At 40.6% G+C, this 12,999-nt stretch overlaps 1 protein-coding gene across 1 annotated transcript in view; it reads left to right on the top strand.

Annotated features, from left to right (window-relative positions):
• The first annotated feature begins 12,625 nt into the window (after positions 1–12,625).
• Dsg2 (desmoglein 2) overlaps positions 12,626–12,999 on the top strand; it is a 40,507-nt gene continuing 40,133 nt past the window's right edge. Inside the window, exon 1 of the mRNA XM_013014804.1 lies at positions 12,626–12,994. Coding sequence (XP_012870258.1) covers positions 12,626–12,994 — 369 coding nt within the window. The remainder of the gene's footprint in view (positions 12,995–12,999) is intronic.

The following is a 12,999-nucleotide window of genomic DNA, read 5'->3' as shown; positions in this document are numbered from 1 at the left end:
TGGTCCTGAACTCAGGGCCTAGGCACTTGTCCTCAACTGTTTTACCCAAGGCTGATAACTCTACCACTTGACCCACAGATCTACTTCTGGCTTTGTGGTAGTAAATTGGAGATAAAAGTTTCATGGACTTTCCTGCCCAGGTTGCTTAGAACCATGATCCTCAGATCTCAGCCTTCTGAGTAGCTAGGTTTACAGGCATGAGTCACCAGCACCTAGCTCACTTGTCTTAATATCTTTATAATTTTATATTGTCTTATGTTTAAAAAATAAGGAGCCCATTGGGTGCAGAAAGTTCCTAAACTTTTTTTCAAATCGTTGTACTTTCAGTGGGAACAAAAGGGGTTCATCACTTGAAAATGAAATGTGGTTTGGTGGATTAAGCTCTTTGTGTCAAGACCCTGGTTCTTGTCACTATCACTTTTTATGTCACTAATAACAATATAAGAATATCATTATGTTTTTAAAGGAACACCATTAATAATGACTTAAGAACCACAAGGTATTTGCTAATCTTTTGGAGCCACTTGGAACAAAGAAAGTAGTAGCAGTTAGGCTCTTTCCAGCTTCTTGGAATGGAGACATCAAAAGCACATCTTTTGCTCTGAGTAAGGCTATAGGATCAAGCTGCATTCTATAATCTGCAAATGCTCCTATAACACTTAAGAAAGTTTAGTATGGGGCTGGGAATGTGGCTCAGTAGTAGAGTGCTCACCTAGCATGCATGAAGCCTTGGGTCAATTCCTAAGTACCACATATACACGAAAAAAAAGGAAGTGGCACTGTGGCTCACGTGGTGGAGTGCTAGCCTTGAGCAAAAGAAGCTCAGGAATAGTGTGCAGGCCCTGAGTTTGTGGCGCAGGACTGGCAAAAAAAGAAAGTTTAGTATGGTGTAAATAATATTTTGTATATTTTAATCACCTTGGAAAGATCTACCTAAAGAAAATACTGTATGTGCAACAACTCTCTCCTATACATTTCTTGATAACAAATTCCTACATTAGTTGTTTGAAGCAGGTCTTTATTTTATTTTTAATGTCATGGGTAGAAATGACTTACATGAGATGTGTAGTGAGGCTTATCATATGGACAATGTTTACAGACTGTGGGAAGGCTAAATGCAACTTTCCTTATAAATAAAATTCTGAATAACACATGGAGAAATTTATATTGTAAGCATCATTTCAGGAAAATATGTCTGAAATAGTTTTCAAGTTACAAAGGATATGGAAGTAAGATTATGGATAAACTATTTTTAACCCTCCCTTCTAAATGAAACAGTGATATATTGTTGAATATAGAATGTAAGGTTAGTGAAAGTCACAATGCATTTCAGTCATGTTACCCTCACAGTAATGCAGTTCTTCAGCCTTACGATATTCACCCTTTAGCCCACAGCCCCATACCTCACCTGCTTCTCAATGTTGTATTTTTAGTCTTTACAAGATTTTCCAACTCCAGTATTTCTAATTGTGTGTAATATACAGAATTTATCTTTTTCCTTACTGCTTTGTTTTTGCTATGATAGTAAAAAAAACTAAGTATACTTTACTCAGATATTATGCAAACAAATCAAGTGTTATATTTTAACTGAGATGGGTAGATCTTAGAAATACCCAGAGGAACAAAACCCATAAATGTCCCCTTCCCAAGCACTCACCTGCCTGGAGAAGCAGAGACAGGATAGGATTCCAAGACTGGCAGCAGGTGCTATAACTGGGCTTCTACTGCAACCCATATGGAGGGGAGAGAAACTGACCTGTCCCGAAGGCTGCACCCTCCACCCTCAGCACACCAAGAAGATGCTCTTGTTAATGGTGCTCTCTCCTGCTTCTCAGCCAAAGTTTGCTCTGAGTCTGGGTATATAAATTGACAAATTGATTTGTGACCTTGTTGATGCAGGAGTATTGAATCAATATTCAAAATAATCCCTATTCAAAGAGCAAAAGTATAATTAAGATGCTCAAAGCAGTTTGACTTGGAGTCTCAAAACCCAAATTACAAAATGAAAAGAGTACAGGGGTGACATGGGTCAAGATGCACTGTTCTCATAATCTGACTTGTTGAATTGAAACCCCTATGTATAACTTCTTTAAAGAAAACAATAACTAAAACAAAAGAAATGGGAATTTGGCTGCATTCCTGAAATGCAGAGAAATGGTCACTATAGTAAAGTGTATACTAGAGAAAATCCTACATGGATTTAAACTTCTTTTAACTTTATTTATAGAATGACCTAAAATTTTCATTTGTTTTGTAAAACTGTTATCTGCACTTTTTACCAACAATAAAAATTATTTTAAGCAAGAAAATAGTTTCTTAAACTGTCCTTTGACTTGGTGTATTCAACAGTTTAAACAATATATATTAAAAACATAAATATTGTGACATTGTTATAATAAAAGTTTGGCAATAAATGAGTATCTCTTGAACCATTTTATAAAGGTTGAACACTTCATAATGAATGTGTATTAAGAAATATGACATTCAAAGTGACTTCCATATGCATTTTTAACAGCATTTTACCATTTTTTTCCTTTGTTTTTCTTTTTTTGTTTTTAGCTAATATCATTTTTGCATCTTCCCAGGCAGGGTGGAGGTAAGTGAGGTTCAGGTTCTGGATTGCCTTTGGTCGTTGAAATGAAAGCTATATGAAATCAAAGCAGAACAACTTTATTAACTGGACGGTTTAGATCACTGGTTGTTCCCAGGCTGCAGTGGTCTCCCAGGCTATCACATTGTAAGATGAAATGGAAGGAGGAGTTGGAGTGAAGAGAATGTAATGTTTCCAGATTGCCACGATTAAAAAAAAAAAGCAAAAACAACAAAAAAATAAACAACTCTATGATGGTACTTAGCAAAGCCATCTACTTTAATGGTGGCTTTAAAAAAATGTTGTGGCTTTATGTCCTTCTAAGGGATGTGACTAAATAAATCCTTTCAGAACTTTAGAACTGACTTCTGGCTGATTTTCTCCCTCTTAAGCCTAGACGATACGCTTTTGTCTGGGCGAAATAGCAGGATTCAACTGAATATTGGATTAAGCATAACAAAGAATGGTACACAGCATGCTTTGGATATACTGAACCAATTCCAAAAAAGGGCAAAGTCATGTAAGTAAATTACAAAAATGTTACTAACTTCTTGTACTCATAGAAGGTTCAAGAAATAAAAATTATGAAATTGGCTTTATCTAAATTTGAGGCTGTGAAAGATCTGGTAGGAGGGGGAAAAGGAACACATTCAATCAACTTCACTAAGTCAACCATTTTAGAAACAAGTAAGTTAAAATGAAGAGTTCTTGTTCGTAGCATTTCAACATTTTCTCATATCCTTTACTGGGTCTAAGAAGAGGAATTCTGAGTTAAGATATTGTATGGTTTAGGACTTCTTCAATATTATAGACTGACATCATTTTATGGAAAGGGGACAATTGATTTTAAGGAAGAAAATCATTTAAGTTTCAGGTGCCAGAATCCACATATTTTCCATGATGAAAGACTGACACCCCTTATGCTTTCCGGGTCCAGAGTGAGCTTCCTTCCAGTGCCAAGATGTCAGCCATTCTCCGGTTGGTGTTTTTACTTGCTTTTACTTTCATTGACTTGAACATCGCATGGAAGTTTAGAAAGGATATAAAGGAGAGAATAAAAAGTTTTAAGAAAAATTAAAATCTGGATATGTATTCTAAAGGGTAAAGAAGCAGTATGATGATGTACATGTAGAGAGAGAGATGAGGATGGACAGATAGATCGGTCAATAAATAGATAGATGATAGGCAGATAGGTAGGTAAATGGATAGGCAGATATACAGTGTTATTTTTCAGGGAACAATGAGTAGCTTTCATCTACATATAATACTCAAGACAAGAGTTTAAACTCCAGGACCACATATATAAACTGACCTTAAATTATCATTACAATTCCAAAGGACATCATGAACACTGAAGCAAGCTATTTGGAACTTGTGAAATTTTTTCCAGTAAACTTTTTTTAAAGTATTTTTTTCTCTACAGAAAATTAAACCCAGGGCCTTGCACAAGCAAGTAGTAGTAATCACTCTACCATGGGAACTACATCTTCAACCTCTCCAGTAAAATTCACCTTTGCTCTTTAAAGGACCATCAAGGAATTTCTCATTTGAGCTTCCACATCGATTTAACCTTGTTCTGCTCTAACACTTTCCTGTGATTATGCTCTGCTGGCATGCTTACTTGACACTAAATTTACTCATTCAAATAAATGTTCTAATCCCAAAGCTGAGAAGGAAATGAAGGGTATACTTTCTTCCTCTTACCGACCTTCAGTCACAAGAAGCCTTTGTTGGCCAATTTACCTTTATTATAGCTGATTGTGCAGGATAGGGGTGTAGCCCACTCTGAATGTGTGAGGTCACTCACTCAACGTTGTTTCAATCATGGTGAGGCCCTGAGTTTGGAAGTGGAGTGTTTAGAAATCATTCAGTAAATGAATATATAATTGCCTAGCTGAATGACAGACCAGCTCTTAAGGCAAATAGTTACATTCATAATGAACATTATTGTTTATATTTTTAAAAAAGTTAACCACATCTTTAAACAAGCTGGTAGAGGTCACTGTGATCATTACATTACCCAGAGCAAGTTTTTCCCTTTGGCTTCTTTGAATAGGACTTTTGTTTCACTAGTTTGCTTAATGTTTGAACATATTTCTGGCTAACAAAACCTCTACACTGAGGAGGAACTAGAGGGGTTGAAGAAAAGCTAGTCTGCAAAATCTGTAGAATTCAAACCAAGCACGCTTTAACATTTTTCTTGAAATGTTAGACACCAGAGACAATGTTCTATTCCCGTGTCTTACAATATCTGAAAGGCTACTTTGGCTTGTCAATTCCTTGGGTTGACTGTGTCCATTATTATGTATCCTGTTAGAAGGTTTTCTGATTACTCTTGCTTATGAAATTGCAGTTACTGATGAACAATAAGACTTGGCTACTCATAATATCAAATTCAGAATCAAGAATAACATTATAGCTTTAGTCAGCAGCTCTGAAAAACATGGGCTCTAAAGTAATGGTTCCTGGTAGTTTTCCTCTTCACACAGGGACAGGACACTCCTAAGCACACGCTTTCTCAAGGACAAGCTCATTGTTGTGCAGACCTCCTCCTCTCTCCATCATTTTGCTTTGTTTTGAGTTGCTGGGGCTCAAACCCCTGGTCTCTGCATACTTGCCAAGTATTCTGTTGCGCTTGATCCCCTGCCAGTAACAACCATTGAATAACTTTAACTTCGTCCTACCATTTTAAGAAAATAAACCACTCCAATTACAGAATCTTGTTGGTAATAAAGTACTACATCAGTTAGTATTACACTCAAATTTTTTAGACATCACCAAAAAGACTAATGTTAAACAGTAACAAAGAAAATTATCCTTATTTTTCCCTTTGTATGGAAATGATTGATTTTTGAGATTCTGCATCTCTCTCCTAAGTATCTGTAATCATGATTCAAGATTCTTTCAATCCAATACTTTATCTCCATATTTACTCTATAAAGTTATTAGACCACCCCTCTGTACTTAGCTCTTTTTTTTGCTACACTTAAAAAATGTCATTTATCTGTGTGCAAACAAGTGAGACACCCAAGAAACTAGGATTTCCTCTCTCTCTGAGATTTCCAAATCTTCCTATGCTCATTCATCATGCCCGTTTCTATTGTACAGCTTGGTAAACAAGGCCATGCCTGTCATAAAATCCCACACACCCTGTCACACCGATTGCTGAAGTATTCCAGCCCAAGAATTCCCCTCCTCTCACATCACTGCCAAGACCCTTATCTTTCTGAAAGCTCCCATAAACAAATCCTAGGGCAAACACAAAGCCCTAGATTATGGTGAGTGGATAAAATCAGCCTTCCCAAGTTCTGCAGTCTTGTAATGAGTGCCTTGTCCTGTTCATCCCCAGAGGAAAAGGGGATGTTCCATGCTGTTTATTCATTCTTGCTTTCTGCCTTTGCAAGGAAAAACATTGCCTTCTGAGCTCTCCATCTTCACCCTGCTCCAGCAGTATTAGCAATATCCATCCCCCTTTGACAAAATTATGAAGTAAGGAGAGTTTTTCCCACAAGGAGTCTATTCTACAGTCATCCTCCCTTCCCAGTTTGGTAACAGTTAAGCTCAGATTTTTCCAGGATCCTAATGTTCTTTTGCTCCCCCCCACCACCACTTTATCCTCTTATAGAAACATACACACACACACACACACACACACACACACACACACACACACACACAAATACCTTCTAAAATAAGCTTGAAAATGTATTCATTCATTCACATAGTTAACTGATAGTTACTGAATTAGTCAAGTATTTTTTTTGGGGGGGGGTCTGGTCATGGGATCTGAACTCTGGGCCTGGGCGCTGTCCCTCAGCTCTTCAGCTCAAGGCTAGCGCTCTACCACTTGAGCCACAGTGCCACTTCGTCGGCTTTTTTCTTATATGGTGCTGAGGAATCGAACCCAGGGCCTCGTGCATGCAAGACAAGCACTCTACCACTGAGCCACCTTCCCAGCCCCTCAGTCAAGCATTTTTAAGATACTGGATACATGGACATTCATAGGAAAAAAAATTTCAATACTCAGGAAGTTTGCATGCAAGGGTGTGATGAATCAAAAAGAAATGGGTGGAGAGGAGAAAAGAGGAAGGAGAAGGAGAGCAGACCTCTGAGCATGGGAGGGGGAGTGATAATTGCAACATTAAAGCCAGGGATCATGGAAGGGCTTCATTGAGTAGGAGAAACATTTGACAGGGAGAAAATGGAAGGACAACTCAAGTTTTACCCTAGATCAGAATCCTCTAGGGGAAAGGAACAGCAAGTTCAAAGGCTCTGAGGCAAAACTCATGACCATATTTATGATGTCAGGCTGAGGTGTAGATCCCATATAATGAGTTCACAGACATGGAACAGACAAGGGGCCCTTCAGCTATAGGATTTCAGGCATACCTCATGGGAGAGAGCATCAAGGCTAGGCTGGGTTTTCCCCCGGCAGTGGGTATCTGTTTTATAATCACCTCAGTCCAGCATGATTATATTTTGCTCTCATTTTAGAATTCTACTCAGCTTCAAAAATAGACAACTTTGTTTTATCCACTGTATTAAACCCTATTTTGCAATGCTTGCACCTTCCCCCAATTCTCCTCCACTTCATGAACAACAGGAAGAAGTCTTAAGCTCAGGGAACTGCATTTAAAGCAGTTGAGTCCTGGGACACTGACTCACAAGGAAGAACATGTGAGGAATCACTGAAGAGACTGTGACTCACCTCTCTGTGGCTCCCTCACCTTTTGTGTTGGCGTCTGCAGCTGACTTGTATTCTCAGGGCTGTTTCTGCCCCAGAGTACTTGGACTATAGCTTTGGGGTGAGCTTGTTCCTCTGTGCTAGTCTCTATAGAGGGCTTGGACTCTTCTGTGCTTTACTATCGTGTGAATTCTAACTCCAAACGACTACAGCACTTTTCCCACACTGTTAATTTGAGATCATCCTTGACCCGCCTCCCCACTCCTCCAAAGGCTTCCCTTTCCACCTGAGGTAGAGGCAGCTCTTCCTCTTTCCAACTGAAGAATCCATGAGAATTTCAAGATCCTGATTCCTGATATCTGACACCAATGCCTTCACCTCCACTGCATGTGATGGAGGAGAGAGGATTAAAGAGAAGGAAGGCCCGTTCCCTGTTCTTTCTCTAGTACTCAGTGTAATGAACTCTGTTCTCAATTGACCTCTGAACTTAGTCAGGTTTATCCTCTTCCTTTCCCTCCTAGACATTCTCTATTTCTGTCATCAGACTCTCTACCACCTGACTACAGCTGCCATCTGCTATCCTTGTCTTGCTACTAGGCTGCCAAGTTGAAGAAAAACAAAAACTCATACACAAACACTCATGCCTGTGTGAACAAGCATGTACACATGCATACACACAGCATATCACACACACACAAAATGAATATTTTCTGATTAGTTGGGTACTAACTCATCCAGGTGGACATTTCAATCTTCCCTTACAAGACTACTTTTTCACCTACAATTAGTTCATTTAGTATATGGTCTTAGATGAAAACCCTTCCTGGTCTTCTACTTGTGCTAGATACTAGGAGCTGAGCCTACCATAAATATCAGATGGCCTCAGGTTGCACAGAAATAGCAGACTTGAGAAAGAACAATGGGTGGAGGAGTTGACCTGGCTGGAATTACCACAAACCACAAAGGTTGCAGCTACATGCAGGAGTGTGAATCACATTGAACAGTGCCACAGGGAACTGAAGGTGTGATTAATAACTGGATATGGAGAGAAGGGGAAAGGGGAGGTTGAGGATGACACGAGGCTTCTGGCTGCCATTCACTGAGCTCAGCATAGAAGGAAGGAGGAAGCTTGCTCTGAAGAGATGTTTACCTTTTTGGGGGGTGGGTAGGTTGGTGTACCTATAAAATTATTGTGCTATCTGAGGTTGCCCAGTAGGAAGATGGTAAGAGATAAATGAAAATATAATAGCCAGAGAGATTGGAACAAAATTCTGTCCCTGACTCTGCTTCCCAAATTATCTTGCAATTGTGTTATCTTCATTCCAAACTACTTGTTAGACTTTTCTAATTAGGTATTATTCTAAAATCTCAAATTCAATGTGCTTTCACTGATTTTATTTTATTTTATTTTTTTACCACTGATGATCCTGTTTATGTCAATGTGACAAGAAGAGCAACAGTACCTATGCTCTGAGTTACTCTGCCCTGGCAAGCTAGCTGTCTCTCACAACCAATCACTCATCCTTTAAAAATCAGTCTCCACAGCCCGGTGCCAGTGGCTCATGCCTGCAATCCTAGCTACTCAGGAGGCTGAGATCTGAGGACCATGCTTCAAAGCCAGCCCGGATAGGAAACGCTGTGAGACTCTTATCCCCAATAACCATTAGAAAACCAGAAGTGGTGCTGTGGCTCAAGTGGTAGAGCGCTCGCCTTGAGCTGAAGAGCTGAGGGACAGAGCCCAGGCCCAGAGTTCAAACCCCAGGACCAACAATAACAACAACAACAACAAAATCAGTCACCACAACTTCCCAGGGAGCCTTCTCTAACTTCAAACTCTCAAGTGAGAGCTTCACTGGACATATTGTGCCCTGCACACAGTTCTACCACTGCATTTCTATTATTTTATAAGTTGTACAACTGATCAGTAACCATGGTTCTTTTTTGAACACAGACAAAACATTGAATAAGTGAGAGGAACTAAAACTAAAAATAGATACTTCCTTGTATTGTGCTTCTCCTGTTACCTGGTGATATTTCAGTTTATTCTGTGACTTTGCACTATACATTCTTTCATTTATGTATTCATTTATTCATTCTTTCATTTATATTCGTGCTGCTAGGATTCAAACCTAGAGCCTTAGGCATACTGGGCAAGCTTTCCACTGCTGTCTTATTCCCAGCTCTGTACCCTTTATTGATCTATGAGAGCCTCCAGACTAGAATATTCTTTTATCTTTTAACAGCCATATATTTCTGGGACTTGCTTGTAAAGAATTTTAATGGGAAAAAATAAAATAAAAAAAGGATTTTGATAAGATAGTAACCACACCTAGCTTTCAACCTCTGTAGTACTAAGTCTAACAAAACACTTGTTAGAATTTTCACTGGGGTTAAACAGTCTGCTAACTAATCAGAACTTCAGCTGATAAATGCCAATTGATTTTTAAAAAGATAACTGATGTTAGTGTGTAGGGAGTAAGGAATAAGTGAGTAGACAGGGAAAACTATTTTTATTGGTATTTATGAATTTTTAACTCTTTTTTTCTAGATGGTAGTAAGAGGTGATTCGGATGAGCTCATCTCTTGAAAAGCCTATTCTCATCTGCATACAGGAAGTAAAGTATTATGAAAATATTTACTCAGATAGTTATGTTGAATATATCTTAGGTGTTTTCTGAGCATCTTAAGAAAATTTTACCATAACATTCAACAAAGGAATGTTAAAATTTCTACATCCTATGAGTTCTTCAACTTATTTTAAAGCAATTTTGGTACTCTACTGCTAATAATCCATTTTAATTTTGCATAGAGAGATTTATGGTACTCTCCTCTCAGTATAAAGAAATCAGAAGTGCTGAGCAGGCTGGCTCATACCTATAATCCCAGCACTTGGGAAGCTGACTTGGGAAATTTGGTTTTCAAGGTCAGCCTACATAGTAAGGCCTTACTACATAGTGAGTCCCAGGACAGTCTAGGAGATAAAGCACTATGTGAGTCATCTGATTTTCAACAAGTCCCTTCAACTTCCTCAGTCACATGCTCTGGAATTTTAAAGTAGAATTAGTTCAAGAATGATTTTTACATAGCATTGGATGGTGTGTATATACTAACACCTTCTCTCAATGCCTTGAGATAGATGCCTTTTAGAAGGCATACTACCTTGAAACTAACTTTAGATGACAGCCTCCAGGGGACAGTGAATAATCCAACAAGATAAAAAAATTTGGGCCCTGTCTCTGAGCTCTTTTTACTCAAGGCTAGCGCTCTACTACTTGGAGCCACAGCCCCACTTCTGGCTTTTGAGTTGTGGTTAATTGGAAATAGGAGTTTCATGGCAGGGCTGGGAAGGTGGCTCAGTAGTAGAGTTCTTGCCTTGTATACATGAAGCCCTAGGTTTGATTCCTCAGCACCACATAAGCAGAAAAAGCCAGAAGTGGCACTGTGGCTCCTGTGGTAGAGAGCTAGCATTGAGCTGAAGAGCTGAGGGACAGCGCCCAGGCCCAGAGTTCAGGCCCCACAACCTACCAAACACAAAAACAAAAAAAAATGTTTCATAGGGACTTTTCTGCCCCAACAGACTTGTATCTGCAGTTCTCAGATCTCAGCCTCTTGAGTACCTAGGATTTCAGGCATGAGCCACTGGCGCCCAGCTAAAAGAAATTTTTTTATATTAGCTATTTCTCCCTCTGGAAGCTATCATTATCTTCATTACTAAGCAGAAACCGCAGTCTTGATAATGAGGCAGAAATACTTGTCCACAGGCCTCAATTGCAAAAGCACTGCTTTTAGGCAGGACTGATTTAAAAAAAAAAAAAAAAAAAACTTCCTGGGATGATTTGGGAACACCTTGTGGTTTAAACTTGCCTTCTTTAATTAGGAGTTTTCTTGGCATGGTGGGAAATGGAATTAGGGCCAGAGTATGCTGCCGCCCACATTCAGCTTAAGATAAAGGAGAAGAAACTAAAAGACATTCTTCCCTCTATATTCAGCCAGGTACCCACGTGTACTGAGCATCTGTCTGCCTTCGTTCAGGGCACCATGTGAAGGCACTGGAGTCTGTGACATGGTAAGAACACAATTGCAAGTAAGTTGGGGAAGCAGAAACCTTCACCAGTTTATTCCCATCTCTCTGGCTGTTTTGTCTCCATCTATTGCTTAATCTCTGCCTACTTGTATACTGCTGTGTCTTCTGAAATACCCTTTCATTCTGTCCTTTTCTGTTACCAGGCAGAGACCCTTAGATGCTTCATCCCAGCTAACTCTCAAACTGTATGTAATGCACAGAATAGGGGGAAGAGGGTGCAGCAGCTAATCTCTAAACATAGGAGAGTGGGTTTCTAAGCTCAATGAAAGCTAGCTAGCTCTCTTGGAGAGACAGGAAATAGTGAAGAGAAGGCAATTGCAACTGGCTAAATTGGAAAGGGAGGAGGAGAGGTAGGAAAACCCCAGAGCAAAGGGTAGGCACTCTGACTGCAAATAGAAGTCCATCCAATGAAAACCTGGCCAACCCTCCTATATTTACAGAGGCTCTTCCACTCCTCCAATTGATTAAACTCACTAGTGCTAAACAGGCAGTGTTTCACATAGACTGATTCGATTTGCACAATGGCCCTATAAATTGGGGAAATTAATCCTCCTTGAGAGATCTGGGACCTGAGACCCTGAAAGGCTTGTCCAGGCCAGAGCCAATTATTCTTAGAGAGGAACTTCCACTTGCTAAAGGTGTGATCTGTAGAGGAACAACTTTCCCTTCTCTAGCTGTTGTTCCTGAGTTTTCGTCTTAGCTGAAATTCTGGTAGTTTTCTCTCACTATCAAGGAGTCAAAGAAGTGTTCTTGAGTCTTGATTCTTTGTTATTTGGGTATTGGGTTTGAATTCTGGGCTTTACTCTGGCCAGACAGGCAGTACACTACATAAGCCACACTCCCAACCTGCTTGCCTGCCCTCCTTTTCTCTTTCTTTCTTTCTTTTTCTTCCTTTCTTTCTTCCCTTCCTTCCTTCCTTTCTTTCTTTCTTTCTTTTCTTCCCCAACCCCCTGTCTCTGTCTCTGTCTTTGTGTCTCTGTCTCTGTCTGTCTGTCTGTCTCTGTCTGTCTGTCTCTGTCTCTCTCTGTCTCTGTCTCTCTCTCTCTCTCTCTTCTGCCTTCCTTCCTCCCTTTCTCCCTCTCTTCTTCCCTTCCTTCTTCAGGTACAGCCTGAGAAATTTTTGCTCCCCAATGGCCTGGGATTCAAGCCTCTTGACTCCAGAATAGCTGGGATTACCGGCAGGCACCACGACTGTCCTTGTGTTACTGTTGTTAATAACTGTTTCTCCAAGCACTTGATAAGCTGAGAACCTGCTGGAAGCAATGAAATGTCCCCTGCAGAGAGATTCGAAACTTTTGCGAAGTCACCACCTGAAATTCTGCCCCACGCACCTGGGCTGGTCCCTCCCGTCACCAGTGTCTCCAGGCCCCTCGCGCTGGGGCTGACGCACCTTCTCAGGGCCTTGGCACGGCAGTGTCCCTGCGGGTCGCAGTGCTGTCCGCCCTTGTGCCGGGGAGGCCCTCCGCTCCCGGTCATTCACGGAGGAGAGGCCGGGGAGGGGCAGGACAACGGGGCGGGGCTTAGCAACCAAAGTCCCCTACCTGGGAAGGCCCTGTCCCAGGTGCGCGTGCGACTGGGGCGGGAGCGCGCGCTGCGCCTCCCCCGGGGAGCGGCTCCCCGCCCCGCGCCCTGGGCCGTCCG

This window comes from Dipodomys ordii, unplaced genomic scaffold (genome assembly GCF_000151885.1).
Source record: "Dipodomys ordii isolate 6190 unplaced genomic scaffold, Dord_2.0 Scaffold25, whole genome shotgun sequence".
NCBI lineage: Eukaryota > Metazoa > Chordata > Mammalia > Rodentia > Heteromyidae > Dipodomys > Dipodomys ordii.
The sequence above is the reverse complement of the archived record's forward strand: the minus strand, read 5'-3'. Positions and strand labels throughout refer to the sequence as shown.